Source organism: Acipenser ruthenus, chromosome 47, assembly GCF_902713425.1.
Source record: "Acipenser ruthenus chromosome 47, fAciRut3.2 maternal haplotype, whole genome shotgun sequence".
NCBI classification, from domain to species: domain Eukaryota; kingdom Metazoa; phylum Chordata; class Actinopteri; order Acipenseriformes; family Acipenseridae; genus Acipenser; species Acipenser ruthenus.
In genome coordinates this window covers 7,861,446-7,884,709 of record NC_081235.1, presented here as the reverse complement: position 1 = coordinate 7,884,709, position 23,264 = coordinate 7,861,446, and the positions used below count along the sequence as shown (strand labels likewise).

At 42.2% G+C, this 23,264-nt stretch overlaps 1 protein-coding gene across 2 annotated transcripts in view; it reads right to left on the bottom strand.

Moving 5' to 3' along the window:
- Positions 1-23,264, bottom strand: part of LOC117962785 (lysine-specific demethylase 4B-like) — a 74,972-nt gene that overhangs the window by 20,225 nt on the left and 31,483 nt on the right. The window contains exons 8-14 of one of the 2 annotated variants that reach the window (XM_059014338.1): positions 20,008-20,145; positions 5,685-5,869; positions 4,316-4,467; positions 3,434-3,816; positions 2,960-2,998; positions 1,159-1,285; positions 20-201 (exon numbers count right to left, since the gene is read on the bottom strand). In XM_059014338.1, coding sequence (XP_058870321.1) covers positions 20-201; positions 1,159-1,285; positions 2,960-2,998; positions 3,434-3,816; positions 4,316-4,467; positions 5,685-5,869; positions 20,008-20,145 — 1,206 coding nt within the window. The remainder of the gene's footprint in view (positions 1-19; positions 202-1,158; positions 1,286-2,959; positions 2,999-3,433; positions 3,817-4,315; positions 4,468-5,684; positions 5,870-20,007; positions 20,146-23,264) is intronic. The other variant, XM_059014339.1, reaches the window with a different exon arrangement.

Genomic DNA, 23,264 nt, shown 5'->3' with positions numbered 1-23,264 from the left:
AGTTTGTGTGTGCGATTACCTGTTCGTAAGGGTAGAAGAGAGTACAGATGGCGCAGTAAGGCTCAATGAGTGCCCCAGCCGCGTTGAACCGCCGCTCAGCCAGGAAGTTGTGGGATTTATTCTGCCAGAGGTGAGACAGCACGGTCCTCACAGACTCGTGGTCACTCGGGTCCTCCTCTCCCGCCAACGAAGACAACCATTCTGGGGGAGGAGGAGGAGAGAAGCCAAAACATCAATGCACTGAATCTAGGCCTGCCTTCCCCTTCATCAGCCTGCCTGCTAACTCCCAGGGAGACTGTGCCAACAGCATGTTGTGCATCTCAATGAGCTTTTCTAAAACAGGACACACAGTGAAATAAATGAAAGATCAAAACAGCAGTCCTGGTTATACTTTTGCATATAAAAAAAAACCAAAAAAACAAAGCCTTGTGTTTTCTTAATGAAGCCTGACCGTTTTATTGTCTAGTATTGGGACCCTACTTTTTTTACATTTGGTTTTGTTTTATACATTCATCCACCCCAGAAAATGGATGAAAATGATCACGTAGACAGCAATAATAAAAAAAATAAAACAAATCCTGCAGCTTTAAATTACTCCAAATATATGATCAATACTACTCTGCTTAAGAGAACCCAACTTCTGTATGTGGAAAAGGTGTAAAGGAGGTAAATGTAGATCTGGGTTTGCCATTCGATAGCCTCCCCTTCCCTTCCAATCTCATCCAGTGCAGTCTGCACACAGTTTAGGCCAGCCCTGACAACTGCTGCTGCAGCCCGGGAAGGGCAGCCCTGACAGCTACTATTGGCTGGCTCAAAGTGACTTTGAAGGCAGGTAATTGGAAGTCATGATCCCTGAATCAATAAGTGTCTGTCTGAGTCAAACCGCAAGGAACCCAAAAGCAGGCCACACTGACAGGCTGTCTCCAGCTCTGTGCGCTAATTGCTGGCTTCTTTTCCGATATCGCACCCTTTTAAAAAGGTTCCTGTTTCCAGGTCCTAAGGGTCCCATATGCAGGGATTTCACAATAGATTTTAGGTCAATTCAGTGCGGGTCGTGTATTGCTCTGCTAACTTAAAATGTCCAAACACCCCTACTCGGAACCGCTCTGAAGCAGCAATAAAAATGAGGGGGGGGGGGGGTCTTGAATTCGCACTCACCCTCGTCGCTGGAGGTCTCCTGCTTCACGACGGAGATAGGAGAGCGCATGGGGGGCTTGCTGAACGGGTGCCGTCGGCTCTTCTTCACCTCCATCTTCATCTTCGCTTTCGAGTGGGGGGGTGGAGACTGGAACACACAACCAGACAGCAATCAACGGGTTAAACTGCGTGGACCTGCAGGAGTGTGGAGCTGGAATAGGATTGCTGCATCATTTCATTTGCCTTATCGTGTAGTTTAACTGATAACTGCGTGCCAGGTTAAATCTCTCAAAACGGTGGTAATTTAAAAAGGGATCCTGGGTAAATGTGGTCAGTCACCAAGGTTAATACACCCAATTAATACATTTATATATATATATATATATATATATTTAAAAAAAAATCTATATCTAGGAGCATAATCAGAATTCTGAGGAATAAGAAACTAAGTCAAGTCGACAACGCTAGTGCCTTCTCCAGTGCACTGATGTGTATTAGTACACTTAGTTTCTTATACTTTTATTTCTCACATTTACCCTAAATCCCCCCTATACTATTTATGAAGGTAAGATTTTATTTAGATTGACAGAGGTGGCAAGAAGACAGAGAGAAAAACACACACATACCCTGTATCAGAAAAATCACATTAAAGAAGTAGACTAGCGCTATATGGCAAAGCTAAGAGATAATTGTCTGTTTGTGAACCAGCCAGCCTTCAGGAATCATCAGGCCTAATGAGGATGGAAGATGTCCAACAGGCTCTGCAAATCTGCTAATTTCTTGCCACACAGTGCTCCGCGGAAGGACAGAACCGTCGAGTGGAACTGAAGGTAGGGAGCAGGGCGTTACATGAAGTGACTGACGGGAGCATCCCCAAGGCAGATCCCGAGTCCGAGCAGTTTTTACAAGGAGAGTCTCCCGTCATGCCAGCCAGGTGATCAGCGGCCACAGCGACTTATGTTTCCATTTCAGGAGGTCAATCAATTCAGCCTCTACCGCAATGAAGGCGGCACCAAAACTAAAGGCTGGAATAAAATGGACTTCAACCCAGCTAAAAGGACATGGCTCTTTCCAACACAGCAGAGCTGATATGATCAAGGTTCATTATTTTATCTGAATGGTACCGGTTGGAACAGTGAGGTGCATTCTACTGTATTTTCTTACCACGGAAAACATAGCATTAAAAAAAATAAATAAATAAAGGTTAAGAGTATTAAAAGCAAAAACAATTGAAATTAAATCAAATAAGCATCTATATAATGCTCTGAAGAAGACTATTTCACACCGTTATTATTTAGGAATAATATACACCCAGCTGTACATGTTGCATAGACAGATGTTTATCAATATGCCTCGACGCGGAAGCGTACAGTTTTGGTGTATTTTATTCACTATAAATACATGGCGACAGAATTAAAGGGTGAATTGCAGAAGCGGATTAATTTTAGTACGGAACAATAGATTCAGCAGTTTGAAAGACATCAGAAGTTCACCATGTATTAAATAAATAGGTAAATAAGAGACACCCTGTGAAAAATACAGTCAAACCTATACTAAAACACAAGGGGCATTGCATTTAAGGGGTCCAGATGGTCTTGCAATGCTTTTGTTTTTGACTCATTTTGATCATTGCTTTTTTTTATAAAAAGGCCACTTTTGATTGGCCCACGCAGAGGCACGTGTGGTCATGTTTCATCACGTGTATAGAGACCACCGTTATGTAAAGACCACTCTCAGATGGTCCTTTGATCGGTCAAGTTTGACTGTATTCTTTAAAAAGAAGCCAAAAACCCAATTCAAACAATGTGGGGTCCTTTTTTACCATGATTCTGTGCTTGCTTAAAACTAGAACCACTTTATTCTGCAAGGCAAACAAAAGGTTAGTATTAAAAGACAGCCCTTAAAATTCGGAGCGGTTTATTTCTGACCAGTTGATTGCTGAGGATCAGGATATTAAAAAGCTCTTCCTGTATGTAGGTTATGAAAACCAGCATCTTTTGGAGAGGCCCGCCCGCTACTGTACACAGACCCAATAAATGTGCTGCACATTTTTGGGATGTTGAGAATTAGTTTGTTTTTAAAGGACAATTCTACTGTAAGATGGATGTAGAACATTCCCCCCTCCCCGCACAGTGACTTATTTTCATGTTGAGAATCCTTATCTATTTTAAAAGGACCTCCAGCAACTCGCAGTTCAAACTGTTTTTGCAGTAGGACTCTAATTCCCAACCCTGCTCTCCGCGTACTGAACCAGCACCACAAAGCTGCGACTGGATCAGAAGTGCAGCAAACAAACCTGGATGCCCCTGTCCTCTAGGGGTGGTGTCTCGGTATCGTCGAGCTCCTCCTCCTTCATGCCCCCCTCCTCAGGGTGGGGTACGGCTCGGGGCACCTTGCGCTTGGCAAACTGCTCGAAGGCCTCCTGGCAGGACATGCGCTCCTTGTCGAAGACGACCTTCTTAGTGCGGGGAACGACGTACAGCATGGGGATGATGGGTCGGGGTTTGAAGTCTTCCTCTTGATCGGGAGCCAGCGCCTGGATCGGGGAGGCCACGTTGAGAGACCCTGCCGCTACTGGAGGGCCGACAACATCCGCCAGCAACCCTCCTCCTTGCGCCTCCCCTTCCTTTTTCTTCTTCTTCCTTTTCTTCTTTTTCTTCTTTTCGCCCTCTAGAGGTGCTGGAGGACAGGACAGAGGGTTACACAGGAAATGAGAACAATGGCATTAAAACTGCCATGTCTAAACTGATTAATGCTATTGGAAAGCTCAACTGAATCTATTATAACACACACACAGAAGTCAAAAAGGTAATGGGCTCTGGTAGTTTTTGACGACTTAAGCAGTGTGACAAATTTTTCCATGGAATGGCCTTGCAGGTTGAAATAACAGTGAAGTAATGTATAGTCGGCAACACTCAATGAAACAGTATTGTACCTGAAAATGATATTGGTAAACACCACTTTGAACCAGTATAGGGGTCTAGGAAAGATGAACGGAAACTGTTTGGCATATCAGTGTCAAAGTCAATTTACTGAGTATGGTCTACTTCTCTTCGTATCAGTGCTTGCATTATTGAGATGTACTGTGCTGGCCCTGCGGGCACAAAGTGAACAAACTAAATGAACCTGGGAACATGACCCCCTCCAGCCCAGTCACCTCCCCCACCTCGCCCCTCACCCTCTCCACACTCAGCCGCTTTGCTCTTTTGTTCCTCGATCTCGGTCTTCATCTCGACAGCAGGGTCCTCTGCAGTCGCCCCGCCCCCCTCTGCCAGCAGCTTGGCTTCCTCCAGCTTCTTCCTGCGAGCCTCTCTCCTCTTTCTCTTAGCCCTGGACACACAAGCAGCACAGAGTCAGAGCAGGGGAGCAACCGAGAGCGCCGTTTTATTATTACATAAATAAGAACAGTCATGATACCATAACAACAACAACAGCAATAATCTAGGGGATAAACAGCTGACAAGCAAATTCTCTGATCTAATTAAACTGTAAAACCTGGCTAGAGAGACAAACGTGATATCCGGACTGGATAATAAACTGTGATAGCCAAACCTGTGAATTATTCTCATTCTGTATGCGGCAAGCCGTGTGCTACAGTCAGTTCATCACCAGCCAAACCTATTTCACTTGTGACCCAAGCCTCCAGGCCCCCAACCCCTATGGACTACACTGTCTGCTTAAATCAACTCTGTGCAGCTTTATTTCACAATAGTTTTTTGTATATTTAAAGCAGAAGGAACACAAAGTCACTTTGTGGCTCAGAACTTGGTTTCAGGCCACTGCACGGCACACCAGGGGAGACTTGGGGCTTGATACAGCAAAGTTGCCTCAAACGAGATCTCCCAAGTGACTGTGTCCCTATTGCAATAATTAGCACTTGCATAAAAATGTGATTTAAATCTTTATTCTTTAATAATTTCCTATAAAGTGTTTTTTGTTTTTAATATAACTCATCATTTGGTAGGAATGGATGACAAAACAAGGCAGTAGGTTATTTTATTGGCACGTCATTCATATTGTTTAATCCGATTAGACTGTTCCAAGGCTCTGTCATGTGTATTGGCATTCAGTTCTGTTGACCAATTAGCTATAGCTACAATCAATTAGCCATTATGTAAATCAAGCTTGTGTAGAGCCTAGCGCAATTCGCCTGAGCCCAGAACTTCACACAATTTACTGCATTTAGCTCAGAGCAAAATAACTTTGGGAAATTGCTAATTTTTCAAATCACTGACTTACTGAATGTCTGTGCAATTGGCTGTATATTATTATTATTATTATTATTATTATTATTATTATTATTTTGGGGGCCATCTTTGTGAAGGAACAGCCTTGAGTCAAGGACGGCAACCATGTGGCTGTGCAAACAGCAGCAACATTGAATCCAGGCTGTTCCTTCACCAAGATGGCCACCAGTCTGCTATGCCACAGCTGTGTTTATGTATGAAATTAAATGGAGGGAAAATAAATAAATAAATAAATAAAATTAGTGAAAGATATCAATCAATCAATCAATCAATCAATCAATCATTCTCCCAACTCCTTACCTGCGTAACCTCTTGGCTCTCCTCTCCCTCCAGACCTCCAGCTCAGGGCAGCTGAGGGCGGTGGGTTTCTGGTGGTCCAGGGCAGTGACGTCCTTGCCCTGCTTCCACTGCTCGTAGCGTTCGGGCTGCAGGCACTTCACAAACACGTCCATGGAGATCTTCACCATGTCCTTTCTGCACGTGCACTGAAACACACACAGCAGCAGAATGAGCAGAGGTCAAGAGGGTACTGTCACACCGGTCTCTCAACGACCACTCGGACTCTTTGTATCAAGGTAGTTTAACATGAGGGCTCCCTCACAGCAGTTACAGTACAGCTATGGGCAAAAGTTTTGCGTCAGCTAGAATTTTAGGATTGAGACAAAAAAAAAAAAAAAAAAAGCTATCATTTTGTAGTTTCTTTGTACATGATTTTAAATGAGATATAAATTATGTTTTATATACAGTATATTTTTAAAACAATTCTATAAAACCATTTATATCTTTCATTTAACATCATGTAATCAAAGATACTACAAAATGATAGCTTTTCTTTTTTTTTTTTTTTTTTTTGCAATTGTATAAAACTAAATAACTGGACTTTACTCTGGCTAGAATTCCCTCAGGGGTGATTTATTAACCTTCTTCACCAGATACAATGTAAAAGTGGTCTGCGACGTAGCACCAAAAAAATAAATAAATAAATGACCAGATTAATTCGCCTGGCCCAAATCGATACAGATTCTGGATTAAAAATGTTTTGGAAGATTTATAAAAGGAGATTTATAACTATGGCTCACGAAATGTAACCAGCAATGCTTTTTTTTTTTTTTTTCCTTCATTACAAAACACACTGTACAAGTAATAAAAAAAAAAAAAAAAAAACACTAGAATTCAATGTAGCTGCCCCCCACAAACCCCTCAAGCGAGATCAGATTGTATTAAGAGACCCTGTGACATTTGGGTTCAGCTGGGAAAGTAAATTACATCCAGACCAATGACATGCAATCCAGTACAAACCCAATGAAGCCCCGTAGCCAGGCTTCATCTTATTAGCTGCAAAACGTAAAAACAATGCATGACCTAATCCTGAAGCTGGGCTCTTTAAAATCCCAATCCTCTTTTTTTGTCCTGGCACTTGTTCAATTACTGTGAACATGCCGGTACTTCAAAAAGGGCGGAGAATCCCGGTACAGCCCAAACAGGCCATACAAAATCGAGGAAATATTATTAGGGTTGGTATTGTGTGTATTTTGTTAAAACAAAAGGAAAAAAAGGGAATCCACTCTTAAGAAGTGTGTTTGTTGATCACAACCTATGCTGCTGTTTTAGAGTTTAAACGTTGTCTAAAAGTTCCATTAGAAAAGACATTCAACTCCCTTTGATATGCTTATATTCACTGGGTTTAAGTGCCTTCATCAGCTCTAGGAAGAGTTAGCCATTAGGGACTGGATGAGCGTCAATGGGACACCTCTCATGTGGAGGAGTAATACAGTGTCACCACTGGGCTTCAGTACGCAGCGCAACTCTAATATGCTTCCCCACAAACCAGCCTTCAGGAGTTTTTGCAGAAGCATCTTTATTGGAATAGTTTGTAAGAATTACTAACACAAACATTAGGATGATGTAGATGATAATTAAAACAAAAAGTAAAATGTTTTTATTGCTCACAAGTTAGCGTTTTCATATTGTCCAAAAAAACAAAACTGGCCCTAATTAGCAGAAAGGTGAACCCCTTGCTGATGGCTGCTTCTAAAGGTGTAAATGTGATGCAGGGTTTGCAATGGCTGGCTGAGCACCTCTCTGTGTGTTTGCTAACAGACAGCATTCCCCCTCTCCATCTCGGACAGGCTCAGAGCGAAACAGACCAGCGCTCTGTCAAAGCACACAGAAGCGCTTCCCTGCTTTAGATGCCTTTAATATCTATGTCTGATCTCTCACTGCTCATCCCCCCCCGCCCCCCACCCAGTCTTGAATTGGTTCAGATTTGTAAACCTTCAAATAGACTGCTATTTGGCTCCTGGGCTTAGAGAAAAAATTGACTTCTTGTAGCACGAAAATGCAGCTTTTATTACAGTAAAGAATCAATGCCAGGGATTTGCACTACAAATGTAAAAGGACGTGCTATTTTTTTAGCCAGTACTATTAAAAAAAAAAAAAAAGTCAGTGGCAATATATTTAGAAAAACTAAAAGAGACTCTCCAATGACAAAAACTTTGATAAAAGTTGTATTTGAATGCATTACGTTTCTTAGTATTTCTAAATGCACTATATGTTACATACAACACCACTGCATATAGTTTAAAGCAACTAGACAACGACTAATCCTTTGCACAGTAGTCTGGAGCATATCTTTTGCCTCAACAGAACCATGTCAACTGCTCAAAGTTTAAAGCCCTATTTCCACCAACTCAATCCAGCCAGAGCCAGTCTGGGCTACAGCCTGTGAGCCCTGGTGTTTCCATCCCACCAGTATTAAAACAATGAATCAAAATCAATATTTAAAATCGCATGCTGCTCCGGTTAATAACACAGAAATGAATAGAGGGTGTCAATAAGGCACTGCCGTAGCCTGCATTCATATGTATTGTTGCTGTGTGAAAAAAGCTGACGTGTGAAGCCAGGATGGAGTCTGAAGGTTCGGTGAGCAATAATGAAAAAAAAAAAGTGCTGCAGGCTGCAGGCGAGGGTACTGAGTGTGTCACCCTCTCCATTCTCACTGAGCAGCTAGCAGGAGGGGGGGGGGGGGGGAAGAGAGAGAGAGAGAGGAGAGAGAGAGAGGAGAGAGAGAGAGAGGAGAGACTGACAGATCAAACAGAGTAATATTCATAAATGAGGGTCTCCAAGGAAATGGCTGCGGACTCCAGAAAAAAAAAAGGCTTTGCCTCTTCAGATCAGTAACCTGCTGCTGCTGCCGCCTCTGCTCAAGGCACAAACAAAATAGGCTGCTGTGAATGACAGCTGAGAAAGGCAGCGCTGGACCTGAACCACAGAGCACCAGCATGGGCTTCTGTACAGCAGCACTGAGAAAGTAAAGCTGGGAAAGCTGGCCGTTTCTTTGATTCATTTCAAACCGATTCCCTTACAAAAAGACATTCGACTCCCTTTGATATTCTTACATCCATTGGGATTAAGGGATGCAGCTCTAGGAACAGTTAGCGATTTTTATTTCGGCTTACGCCTTGACTTCAGTGGGAGGGAAATAAAAATCCCAATTGCAGTAGCAATTTCAATCCATGAACGCACATCGGGAGTTTGCAGCTGTATGCCCGAGAACTCAGACCATTTTACCCAGCGCTACCAGTGCAATCCAGGCACAAAGGATCTGGGATGGCTTTTGGCAATCTCATTATGGAGATGCTAGCAAATCTAAAATGGCATTTATGAATAACCAGCAGTTGTGAGGTGCTGTCTTCCGGTTGTGAAGACAAGCTTTTCAGGCACCAAGAAAATTGGACCTTACGAGTATAGCAGACACCATGCAGAACTAGAACAGGGTTGATGCATTTTCAATGATTTGATTTGTTTCGACTGCTTGTTTCTTTAACACAGTAGACGACAATCCAATTATGAAATAAATAAATAAATAAATAAATAATAAAATAAAATAAAATAAAATAAAATAAAATAAAATAAAATAAAATAGGTCAAAAGTTGTCAGTAAATGGATAAACCAAATGTTACAACAGGGGCATAAACATACCAAAAGGATAAAACTCTGAAATAATTTTCAGAGTTTCACTGCCCTACAGCAACAGTGGTTTATCTAGCTGTATAATATGATGTGCACAGCAATTCTGCATGACTTTGGAGGGTGCAAGACTTGCTGAATGACATCAAAATTAGAGAACGGCTTCAACGCATAGTTCCCAGCCCATTGTTTGAGTGGAAACTCAAGGGTGACTTGGGCCAGTGCAGCGCTTGCCTGCTTACATTGTCTGCTTAAAGATTCAAGTAAAAAATAAGCAAACAGCCCGCAGCACTGGCCTTGAGTCAAACAATCCATGGCTCTGCTCAGCAGCACGGCCCCTCAACAAACCCACAGCGCTGTCAAAAACCCAGCCGAGGCAGATGAATGTGATAGAAAGCGTGGCGACGCGCCACTTCAGCTGTTATTATTGACGTAGCGGTGGGGCCACAGTAACGAGCTCTTGCAACTCTGCAGCATTTTTATAAACCGAGCACAAAATGACCTCCTCGTCAACGGGGTTTAATGCAATCCGCAGTGTTTTTACCCAGCACCCTTCCTCTTAATAAATCACGTCTAGAAGAAAATTGTGTTGTTTTTTTTTTTTTAGTAAAACATGGTTGTGGCACACTGCAGCTTTAACATTTAACTAAAAACAAGCGGAGCAGACCTTAATGTGATTTCTACCGATTTTTCTGGTTTCTTTTACATCACTTTCAATTTATGAAAAGAGAACACATGAGCCAAAGTGCTCAGAAACCACGGGATTGCATTGCATCGTGTTATTATTTTTTTTTATAGATTTGCAATCAATTCTAAATAAATATATTTCATGCCGGAGGGAGGTAGAAAGAGATTTAAACAACGCTACCCTCTCCCTTCTCCACGATTCATCTAGGAGATGTGCTGCTGTATGTTTAATAGCTACCAGTCTCCCTGTCTGACTGACCTTGCTTAATCTCTTTATCCCTTTTAACATTGTCCACTTTCTTCTTTTCTCAATAACGTCCTGCGTTCACCCTACACCCACATCATACACCAGTGCCCCGACTGCAACTGACAGCAAAGAGAACTAAAAGGGCACAGGGAGGGGTGGGCACAGCGGGTTAAAAGTGCTACGATTTCACCTGTGGCATTGGAGACCTGGGTTCAAATCCGGTTTCTTGGTGTCACAAGCAAAACGAGTTTCACTGCAGTTCACAATTCAAAAGATCAGTTCAATTAAGGGTCTAGTTCAGTAACTGAGAGCTCAGTTGGAATGAAAACCAGCAGACACAGGGGGTCCCCAGGACCGGTTTGGGAACCACTGCATTAGGTGATATTAAAATGAAACAACTCCCATGCTACAAAATGTGTGAATAATGGAATAGAGTCTTTTTGGTGCGTCTGGTTTTATTTTGTAACGTGTGCATGGAGGCCTGAACCAAGGCTGAATGCGAGTGAACATCAGGGTGTCATTTTTCTAACCATGCAGAACAATATAGCTTTGATAACAGCGAAATGTGTAGGAACCATTCTAAAAAACATTTAAACTCTTATTAAAACTCAGATTTTGTTTAATTTGCAGGAAAAAATGTAAATATTCATCAGTTTTTACAGCAAGGGGTGCGACACGTCAGCTCTGTGCTGTCTGTGTAATAAATTGCCCAATTTATTTTACTTAAACACTCTGCATAACAAGCAAACTTTTTGGTCCTCCAAGGAGGGGGGTGAAACACTGCAAACAGAAAACGATCATTAAAACAGCACAATTGTCTGTTGCCTGCTTTCTGAACGAAACATTGAAAAAAAAATCAAAAAGTAAAGCGAGAGACGACAGGCGGTTAATGAAGGCTGTGTTCTGGCTCACAGAACGAGTTTAAGAGCAACAGCAGGGGTAGCCATTACAGCTCTGTGATCACGAAGCCTGAAGTCTGCCTGGAGAGACCATTGCATTTAACCCCGACATGTCCTGGGTGACAATTCTGTTGCGTGTTATTTTACATTAACCTTACATGTAAATAAAATGACAAAAAAAGGACAAAAAGTAGTTTACATATTTAAGCTTCTTGCCTTATGACAGCTCTGTAGGTGTTCTCTATAAAACTCCTAGAACAGACTTGCAATTGTTACCTAAATTAGCTTATTTTAAATTTATTCATACAGTCATTTATTTATGTTGTAGGAAAGGTCTCTGGGACAGTTAATCAGCATAAGTCTAGTTTATCAGAGCAGGCAGCAATTGCAGATCTACACAAGAAAGAATTCAAGACCCTCACCCAAGTATCCAGGAGCCACGTGACCAAGAGACAGACCCCCAACAGGCAACCTCGGAGTCAGCTCAATGTTCTCAAAACCAGCCCCTTCTTATACTGACATCACGTTTGCTTATTTAGTGTCACCAGTTGCTAGGTAAGGCTCTTGCTCCACACAGAAAAAAAACTTGACTTCACCCTATAACCGCAGACAAGACGTATAATTATACATCGTCTCAAAAATAAGGGGAAGTTAGTCCTGGAGGCAGATGCTAAATGTTAATGAACACCAAACAGCCTGTGAGTTGGGGAATGGTCACAGTATACTAACCCTATATGGTTCCCAGTTACACAATAAAGAAAAAATAAAGCTATATATAGTAAAGTACCCTAGAATGTTTTTATTACACTGACTACACACGACTGTGCGTCATGAATACAGCCTAGCATTTGACTTTCAGTTAAGCTTTACCAAATGTGCAGAACACCTCTGGGGGTCTCTACGTTCACAACATCCATTTCCCAACCACCATCCTAAAATAGCCAAACACAGCAGCCCTCCCAACAGATAAACAAGCCTGCGCAGTCAGGGCCCGATGATTTCCTCTTTTCTGTCGTGTTTGTTCTCCAAGCGCAAGGCTTATCTTATTACACTAGACAGCGACCGTGTCTCCAGCAGAGGTTGAATTAGTCGACGGTAAGCCTGCTGAGAAAGAGGAAACAGGGAAAGAGAGAAGCCCAGGCAGATCTACAAATGGATGATCTTTATTGAGGCAGACAGTCTGTGTGAATGAAATGAGCCACACATGGAGACAAGAACACACACAGGAGTGCAGAAAGACGCAGCAGCAGGTGCTCAGTTGATGGGTGCTTTTGTATTGAAATCTGCACCAATTAGTCCTTTTCCTAGGAAGCGTCTCATTTCTGAAGATTTCCGTCACGAATTTGACTGAAGGAACTAGAGGCACAATAGTCACTGAGCTGAACAGGTGCACACTCTAAAACACACACACACACACACACATTCAGAGAAAGCAGCTTTATAATTTAATTCCACTTCTCAATACAGTCTATTTTGAGCTGGGTCTGCGGAGTGAGAGAACTGCACTCAGACACACACGTAGGCTGTCGAAATAATGCAAAAGCTTTCTAACCGATAATAGTGGCAGTTTCAACTTAGAATTACAGTAGTTGTTTATACGACTTGGCAATATCTGAGAAACAGCCAATTTGTGAAAGCTCTTCATTTTATTTTTTTCTTTACAGTCTCTTCAAGGTCTCGGAATGCTTGAAAACACAAGCCCCCCCTCTGACCCCCTCTGCCCCCTGCCCCTCCACACACACAGTTCCCTAGTATCTATCTATCTGCACGGCTGCATTGCTATTCTATACGCTGTTCTGCAAGTACATGTTTGCTTGCTTGCTTGCTTGTCTATCCCTAGGAATCGTTTTTCTTTACGAAACTCCACAGGCAGTGTCAGGCCACTGCAATAAATACAGCCCATTACAGAGAACAAGCCCTCCCTCCCTCGCTCCCTCCCTCGCTATCAGACAAGCACTGCTGCCCTCTACAGGCCCTCCTGAAAACTACAACACTCAAAATTGACAAGGGCAGGTAGAGCCCAGTGGAATAACCAGAGGGTTCTTTACCCCCTATAGAAGACACACAGAGGTGGATTAACTGCTGAACTGCTTTTTAATAAATTCCGAACACCAGGAGGCACCGTTTGCAATGCAAAAATCCCCAGACGTGAATGCTAATACAGGGCCCATGTTAAAAAGGTGAATAGGTACTGTAGCAGCCATGCTGCACTGCTTGTGCCAAAACTGTAGCCTTAACGCTGCCTGAATCCAGGGGAATTATGAACACGGCTTTAGCGCTAATAGAGACGTATTCCCCAAGAAGCACGTCGCCGCCATCATCCCTCTCCCTCTCTCATTCAACAGCTCATTTTCAGCTGAATTTACTGTATTACTGGACTGTGACTGAGCGCCACTGTTCATCTCCATAAACTCCCTGCTAAAGCAGCTCACAAAAGGTTTATTGTTTCACTGGCTGTTTTTGTTCTCCTTCTCAGACCCTTCAGATTTGACCTACGTTGTCAGTTTAGAGCTTTTCAAACACTGAAAAAGGCACAAGCAAATGATTTCTGAGGCATGAGCGGAAAGTCTCCCTATATTTTAACCTCTTCTGAAACATCTGTCTATCCAGAAGCAAAGACTCTGCAAGACAATCTATCGTATCAAATCCTGTCTATAGAAGTGGCCACATGTGCCTCAGACCGCAGATCCAGCTCCGACTCACACCAGACTCCGTTTCAAGCTCTCTGACTCATTCTAAATAAGCAGAATTGCCCTGGGAGCCGAGACAGAACCCCTGAAATCTGCTCCCCCACTGCGAGGCTGTTTGTCACAGCAGTGTGTGAGTGGAGGTAGTTAAAATTTCTGCCCCGTATGTTTCCTCCAAATTATTGAGTTTTATTGCTCCTTGAAAAATCGCAGCGTTGTGCTGTGCCCTGAATATCAACATGACTACAATAAAAAAAAGCAGTGCTTCTAGATTAAACAAAAATACTAAACTTTTCTTCAGCCGACTAGCCTTGACCGCCCGCCAGTACACAACTGCAGGTCCCTGACATTTCAACTCTGCTCTACAGCCAGCAATGAATTTAACAGAAAGCTAGTTTCCCATAGTGGGAAAATAATTTAAACTGGAATAGGAGAAACATAACCCACAACAAAGCAATTATAAAACCATAGCATTTCAATTAACAGGCCTTTAAAAACAATTAAATTGATTCTTTACTTGATATGTGCAGGACTAGCGATGGCAATACATGTTGTTTAATGGTCACGATTATAAAGCTATAAAATTAAAAAAAACGGGAGCCAGGGAGTGCGTGAGAGGCACTGAAGACATTACTTTGCTCCTGGAGAGCAGGAAAAACTTGAATTCCCTGCTGGCTCAAAACCAAATCGAAGCAGAAAATTAATTACCAGTATCAACTTCAAAACAACAAGGCACCCCAGCATGCCTTCTGCAGCAGCCGAGTGAGGGAAGGCTGCTGGGAGCAGGGGCAATACACTCTTCAATCCGCAAACATGCTTCTTGAAACATCAGAAATCAGGGAGGGCAGCCGAGCACAGACTGGACAGCAATGCAAAGCACCCGGCAACTGACTTGAACTGGGCAGGGAAACAAGACAACTAGAAACAAAGCAGCAGGTTTGAGGGACAACATGTGCTACAGAAGGAGGAAAGCAGAACAGAGCATCAGATTTCAGACCGTTGCATGCAACACTGTTCAAATTTAGGCTTTGCCTTAACCCATCCAGATTCAAACCCCCCTCTCCAGTGAAGGATTCAGAAGTACTGTGACAGATCACCAGACAGTGCCGTTAACCCAGAGGCATTTTAAAACCCACAGGACAACCTGAAAAGTTACAAACACATTGGGAATTGAAAACGCTGAAACTGGAGCATTCGTAAGAGAAGTATGCGTTGTTTATTTGCCGATACAAGAACAGCGCTACCGAGCTCACTGTTGTTAATCGCTTGGTTCTTTGATGAAGAATAAGTGTGTTTTATAGATGGTACGAATACATACCCTGCCAGCTCATGTCATTTTTAATAAAACAGTCCATCGTTAAAATGACCATTTGATTTTATTATGCATCACACAATTGTTACAAGATATCACATTATACATTATTTCACATTATACAGTTATCACATTATTTTTACATACAATTGCTCATTTATACAGTTGAGGTTCAACTGCAAATGTCAGAGTCACACATGTGCACGGGTTAAACAGAACAGCCCAAATCCGGAACCTTTCTGTGCTAATTATATCTGCACACAAGACACGAACAGAAGTCCTTCAAGCTGGAAAACCTGAAACTTCTACATTACTGCCACTTAGTGTTTTTACTTAATTATTATTATTATTATTATTTATAAATAAACCACTGACTTTTCTTCACCCACTCAACCCATTATTACTTCCAACAGCCTACTTGTAGAGAACAATTTTGGTCATTACCTTTCTAAAGCTCCCCTCCAGCTCGCCCACTGCTTCATGTAATGCACGCTACTTCAGTATGCATCAATGGATCACGATGTACAAGAGCTCACCGTATTCAAAAACATGGGGTCTGGGTTTCAGTGCAAGGCTTTCCACGATTCGAAAAGGAAAAAAAATCAAATAGTAAAAACACACAAACAACAAGCGCAGCGTTATAAAACTAGCAACAACAAAAAACACTAAGTGTGTGGGGTGGGGGGCGGAAGAGAGACGGGGATAGCAGTATGTAAACTGGCACTACACAAATTAAGTAGCCCATTATATGTTATGCAGGCAGTAATGTCACAGAGGATGCTCCACTCTCTCTACATTTCACAGCCAATTACAGCAGAGAATAATGTGTCCGCTTGCACGACTGCAACACTGAGTTCTGATTTAAATACCATGACATTTCATGTGCTATTCCCCCAGTCTCTGTGCAGCTGTGCAGTGTGTGTGGATTACGGTGTGGTTTTGAAGAATGCAATCGCGTCGTCATTTCCTCTCAACCTGGCTCCGAGTCTCAGTTCAGCTTGTCTGGAGAATCCTAACTGCCTGGCACTGAACGCACTTCCTCGTTCCATTCACGTTGTGTGACAACGGGACCTTTCAACTCTCTCTCAATATATATATAGTAAGTAAGTGCTCATTGTCACATGACTTCAATAGGATGAGGAAGTGTTTAATGCACTTTAGGATTCTCCATACAAACTCAAAGCAGTTCAGAGCCAGGTAAAGATAGGTAATTGATGCAATCCAGGGTGCTTCTCCAGTGCTGTAAAATGCTCTAACAAAATCCATCTGTGGCACATCAGCGTACAGGTTCATCAAAATCAACCCGTTACTGTCATAGAAATGCACTAAACAAAATGCACAACTGTGGAGTGCAGATAAATGAAAATGATGTAAAAAGTAAATGAAGCCCAAAACTGAACGGGTCTACCCTCGAGAAGCGAGTTTTCTTTTTAAAAAATCAGGAGGAGGAAAGAGCAAGATGAAGTGAAGTGAAGTGCCGCTCTCCTTGTGTGGCGATGGATTGGCTGGGAGCACTCAGCACTACTTGTTCACTAATTTCACGCTAGGCTGCGTAACAATGTAACCAAAGCGACTCAATCTAAAAGCCGTTCTGCCTGTGTCACTTGTTTATGAACACATGGCTGAACCCAAAATTGCTTTTAAAATTTTCAATACGGGCTGGCTTTAATTGCTAGCAAAACGTTTAAAAAAAAAAAAAATTAAAATGAATAAATTTTAAAAAAAAAAACCTCACTGTCAAAGATGAGAACACAGGATGGGAAAAGCATTTGATTAGTATTATTATATTTCTGATTTGTATTAAGCTGCTTGGCCTCTCTCAAAGCAGACACTGCCAATGTAGCCTGTGATTAGAGTACCTAGGAACATAAGAAAATATATAAACAAGTATGGTTCCTAATAGCTGGCTGACCTCAAAACTTTGTCAAGTTGGGTTTTAATGGATTCCAGTGATTCAGTTTCAACAATATTAGTAGGTAACTCATTCCATACTCTCACCACTCTCTGGGTGAAGAAGCACCTTCTACTTTCCATTCTAGGTCTCTACTTAAATTTCCAACCATGTCCTCTGGTCCTGGTTTCTGTGCTGCGCTTAATTATTGCCTAACTCTGTCAGCTCCTTTTGATCTAATTCTTTGTTCTAGGCTTAATATATACAATTGCCTCAATCTTACTGGAGATGCTGTCTACCAAGCTGAGATCCACCAAACACTGCAGAGGTGAAAGTGCTCTAATGAATGCCACTCTGTGTCACGTAACCCCCTCCAACTGTGCGATCCCTTGGAGTGGAATTATCAATTTAATCTCTGGTGCACAGAGGAAAAGAGAGGCAATAAACATCCAAATGGACCTGGATTGCTGGCTGATCTAAAATCGGTATCTATATCAAAGCATTGTTCACATACCACGGCAGCCTAGAGAGGCGAGGGTCAGTGTGCTGCAGCCAGAGGAAGCCTCACGAATTTGAATTATTCACTCTGCAGATACAGTCCTTTGTCCAGCAGAGCCCCCAAGAGGGTGCACTCTTTATTGAGCTGCCCGAGAGGGAGTCTGATGGTTTTGTTAGAGAGAGAAAGACCTGTGCGCAGACGATAGATCGATGCGTTTTGTGTTTTTAAAAAAATAAATCATTCCAGCTCTCTCCTTTTGTTTTTCTCCCAAGACTCCTCCAATCGAAGCCTCCTCTCACTTCTCCATCGAGACTCTTGGATGCAGGGTCGCAGCAGCAACAGTGAGAGCGCGCTGGTTAGAACGGGAGTTTAGGAGCAGTTTTGTTCCATCCCGCTGCGTGCCCAAAAGATTTCATTACAAATGTATCGGACAGTCTGCTGTTAACCTTGAGAAGGTTTAATAATGACAGCCAGGACCAGAGGGGATCGCTGGGTTAGGTTCAATCAAAGACCCTTAACACTACACACTCACGGTCCTGATGCTAATTAATAGGCCAACAGGAGTCAGTCTTTCGCTGGCCACCTACATGTCCAGCAGGAATAGTTACTGAAGCCATAGTTATTTATGTGAAGTTATTGATTTTTATTTTCTTCTTGTAGTGACACAATACACTTTTTTTATTTTTTTTATTTTACAAATATAGAAATCAGAAATGAGAACTGCTTTCTCAAGGTGATATATAATATTGCTTAGGCTGCTGTACGATTCAAGTCGATATACAGTAGTGTTTTTAAAAGGTTTGGAAACAGCAAACGACTTACAGCAGCACTAGGGGTGGGGATTGCAAGTCGCCTTGGATAAAGGCGTCTGCTAAATAGGCTAATAATAATAAATGTCCCCTCTACCCTTTACTTATTAAATATCTTGGTCTAGTGCAAAATATATAAAATCACACATGCACATACAGAGTTAGATTTCCAATTCCTCATAATCATGTTAATAAGGCCTTGCTGTCAGTGGCTTATGGTTCATTACACAGGTCAATCCAGAACAAACAGCCGCCAATTACAGACGAAGCCTCCTCAGACGCCCTGCTCTCTCTCCGCTTGTGAACAGGACTCATCATTTTACATAATCAAAAAAGTGTCTTGAAGGCTACAGCTTGACCGAATGAGATCAGAGACAGAGATCAGCATCTTGCTTTGTTCTTATGTAAAAAAGATCCAACTTTCTTTCAATTTCAATACGCATGCATATTACTTACGCACCCCCTCCCCACCCCAAAAAAAAGACCTGCAGGTGTGCTGAATAATCTGTAAAAAGTTTTATAAATAAATTGTAACATTTTTAGAACTTTGCAGTCAACTTGAATGGAATACTCTGAGAGGCAGTGGAATTCTGACTACAAAATGGAATCATTAATCTAATTAGCATCAACGGTAAACAATAACACCTTAAAGTGAGGTTTGTTTCTGCCACATTATTCAGGCTTACTACAAACCCGTATTTAAAAAATAAATAAATAAAATAAAAACCCATGGATGGGGGGGGGGGTGAAGTCTTGCAGCAGTTGAAGGTTATAAATGATAATACAAGAAATGCCAGTAGAGTTGATGTTTTCAACATGGTATGCGAAGGTTTATTAAGCACATAAATACTGTTTGTATGCCCCAGAGGAAAAACTGGGCAGTGCTTTTATCAACAGAGCAGCGTGCAAGCGGTGACTCAGAACAGCTGGGTTTCAAGAAAGACATGCAGATAGAGACAGCGAGAGAGCAAGAGGAGAGAGAGAGAGAGAGCGCGAGAGACAGACAGACACGCATTCAATGGAATAACAGATCCCAATACAGTATATATTTTGGAATGCATTCGAAGTTATGCAGCCCCAATCAATTTCAATTGCTGCTCTTTCCATGGAGTTTGTACATTGATTCCAAAAGGAACATGCTCTATTAATTTTTTTTTTTAAAAATACAAAAATAAAGGCATTTATACACCGACTGATGTAATGCAATATCTAAATTGTTAATTTGTTATTGAACAGTGTTTTGTTACGTTCCATGTCGCGCCGTGACTATCGAAACTAGGTTTTCATATTGCTTCTTAGCCGTGTTCCAAATTAAAAACAGTTCTTTATTGAAAGAGTTCATCTTTGACCCCCTCAAGAAGAAGCAGAGAAATAAAAACCACCTGGAGGACAGAGTATTTAGCAGAGACCATTCCCGACAGGATATTGCGCAATGAGCCCTTTCAAGTTAAAGAAAGGTAGGAATTTCCTTGAGAACACTGGGTGTGGGTTCAATTCAAACCCATCCGTCCAGCTGTGGATTACCATTTGTTTGAACGGTTCTCCTAAGCCCTTTCTGTTGTCGGTTCAAAAGAGAAACACTTCAAAGCCGCGCCCTTTGCACAGTAAAAAGGGGAGCTCACCTGCGTGGCCATCTTGCCGTAGTCGATCCAGCGCAGCGTGGCGAAGTTGGTGGACTCGGCGCAGTTGAAGCCGTGGTTAAAGCCAGCGTGGTACCCGTAGGGAAAGGTGATCATGAACTCTCCAGCCTCCTGTGTGATCTGCCACAGAAAAAACAAAAAAGATTGCTCCTGAAACCGTTTATCTGATGCATTTATAATGAAGCTTAATTTCATAGCTAGTGAAATGGAACTCCATGACTTCAAAAACGCTGAAGAACGACAAGGTAAACCTCTAAGAAAACTAATCCAAGAAGACAAACGGTTTGGCTGCTTACAGTTTTACCAAAGAGAACTAAAAATAACGAATATATATTCCAGTGGTACAGTGGTTAAAAGACACTCTGTGTAAAACTCAAGTACGTACACATTTCTGTGTACGGTTGGCTTCAACTTCCATTTATTAACAATTTACATTTATTAACAATTTGCTAAAATAAAATGGAGAAAAATAAATAGTTGCACTGTCTCTGAAACCCCTTCTGAAGCCCCGGGGATGATAAGGGTGTCAGGCAGAGCTTGACCAGCATTGCACCTCTCTACAGAGAGGCAATGAATTTACTTCCTCTAACTCATTCGCTTGAGTTCATATCAGATGCATGGCCTTACAGGCGCCTAGATCCCCTTTCTCATACCCATACTGATTTACTGTACCAAGCTTTTGGGTTTACACCTTCTCTTTATGAATGGGAAATCTATGAACACAACTTATAGATAACCGAATCGAGATAAAACGATTTAGCTAGTGCCATCACACTGACGAAGGCAACAATTGAAAAAAGTCTACTTGACAGAGCATTTTACAGCACTGTGGAAACCCCACCCCAATGTTCAGACAGGTTTTATTTCTTAAAAGAAGTAAGGAAAAAAAAAATGAAGTGCATAAAAAAACTTAAAGCCACCACTAAAACAGGGATTCATTTATTTTTTCAGTTTGCATTAATATTAGCAATTGACTATCCATATAAAACTATAAAAAAAACACTGAAAAAAATCAGCAGACATGTTGAAAAACTAAAATTATGGATCGTAGAATGTGTACTTCTATGATTAAACTGCAGTTTAAATACCTCAATCTGGTCAAATATGAAGATACTATTGGAGGAGTTGATCAGATATCACTTTAATGCCATTCAAGCAAGTAACAGACAACTTAGCTATCCTTTTGATGAGTTAATACACCATGTGCGTTCCTGCTTTCAACATGAGAATGCTTTTACTTCCCTTTCTCCGTATACAAAGGCAAGACTTTGATCAATCTGGCCCCGTCTGCCATTCAGGTCATATGCTTTTCAATTTCATTTTATTACGGAAAATTGAGCTGTTCAGGAGCAAGAAAACACACACTGATTTTCTTTGGTGAAGTAATGGGAGGGTGAAATTGACACCATGCATTTTGTTTTTCTTTGAGGAGTTGTGAAATGACAGCAAATTGGGTTACAAATGACATTTACTAACTTGATATTTCTTTTTTTTGCTCCTTTATTTCTCAATCATTATAAAAATGCAATCCTTTTATAAACAGGACTATCATCACATCGTGCACAGTGTGAATACACCTTTACTAGCAGCTTTCACATCCTGAATAGTTCAGATATGTTGGCTCCAAGGCTGGATTACATCTTTGGATTTGTGGGCCACCCCCCCCCCGCCACCCCCCCCCGCCACCCCCTTCCCCCCCCCCCCACCACCCCCTTCCCCCCCCCCCCACCCCCGCCACCCCCTTCCCCCCCCCCCCCCCCTTCCCCCCCCCCCCACCACCCCCTTCCCCCCCCCCCACCCCCGCCACCCCCTTCCCCCCCCCCCACCCCCGCCACCCCCTTCCCCCCCCCCCCCACCACCCCCTTCCCCCCCCCCTTCCCCCCCCCCCACCCCCGCCACCCCCGGGAACTCAGCAGTGGCATAGCTTGGATTCGAACCGGCGATCTTCAAGCTATCGGGCGCATCCTGCACTCCGGGCGCAGGGACTTCACCAGATGCTCCACTCGACAGCCCCATGATTTGATTGCTGACTGCCGGGGAGTTTATTTCTCAGCCTTTGTTGATTGTTAAATCAAAAGCTCGCTGACCAGTAACACCTGCTTTCCTCACACAGTGCTCGGCCAAAGCTCTTCCGCTTCTGTTTGTGATGAGAAACGTCTCAAATACATATATATATATAAAAATACATTGAATTGCTTTTTCGATTGCACAGATTTTATTATATGCATTTTAAGGCTTTTTGAAGAGTCCACGTATCTTGTGAGGCTTCTGAATGAGAATTATTCTCAATGCATCGATTATTGCTGATTATTACCCGTCTGATATTCGATTAGGAACCCGGCTGTACCTCAAACTGTTACTAATAGTATAAAGGCCCGAGAGAACCACAGTTAAAATACCCTTGACAGAACTGGGCACATCCCTAGTTGTCAAAAAATATCCACGGTGGTAAAGTCATTCAAAACAGCGGAGCGAAGATAAGCCAGGCTACTCAACATAGCAAGGTCTCAATAGCAAGCCTCCCTCCGACTGTCAGCCTTGTCAATAAAGCACCAACACTGAATTAAGAATCGCCTCCCATGATGGATAGACTGTACAGACAAGTAATCATTGTTAAAGCAAAGCTACAGCCAGAAGCTGCCAGTCACTGGATTCGCAGCACAATTTACTAACTTTCCTGCCAGCCACCCAAGCGAGTAGACTGAACAAAATCAATAGCAGATTACAGAAATACACGTTTTTAATTATTAAAAGCTCCCTCTTATCGATCGCTTGCTTGCTTTCTTTTTTTCTCTCCTTCTAAATGTAAATACAATTAGCTTGATTATATAAATTGATGTTTCAAGTTTGGAGGAAAGAGACGCTAATAGGAAATTGAAAGGCTGCTGAGAAAGAAAGAAAGAAAGAAAGAAAGAAAGAAAGAAAGAAACTGCAGTTCACCTTCACCATGTTTGCATCTGCTTAGCTGTTAAGCTCTGAAACATTTTCAAGAAACATAAGGAGACTACAGTTCTGTCAGCTACTGAACATATCAATACAAGCAGAACCCAGGTTGACTGTGGGAAACAGTTTTCCCATTTCTTTAAACAATTTCTCCTTCAAACAAGTTTCTGGAAAACACGTTTGCTTGTAAAATATGTGTTGAGCTACTGTTTCACCTGCAAGTACCAGAACTGTGGTTTGGTCTGGGCCAGACTTTTTTTCTGCCCCAGTTAACAGGGAACATAGACATTTCAACA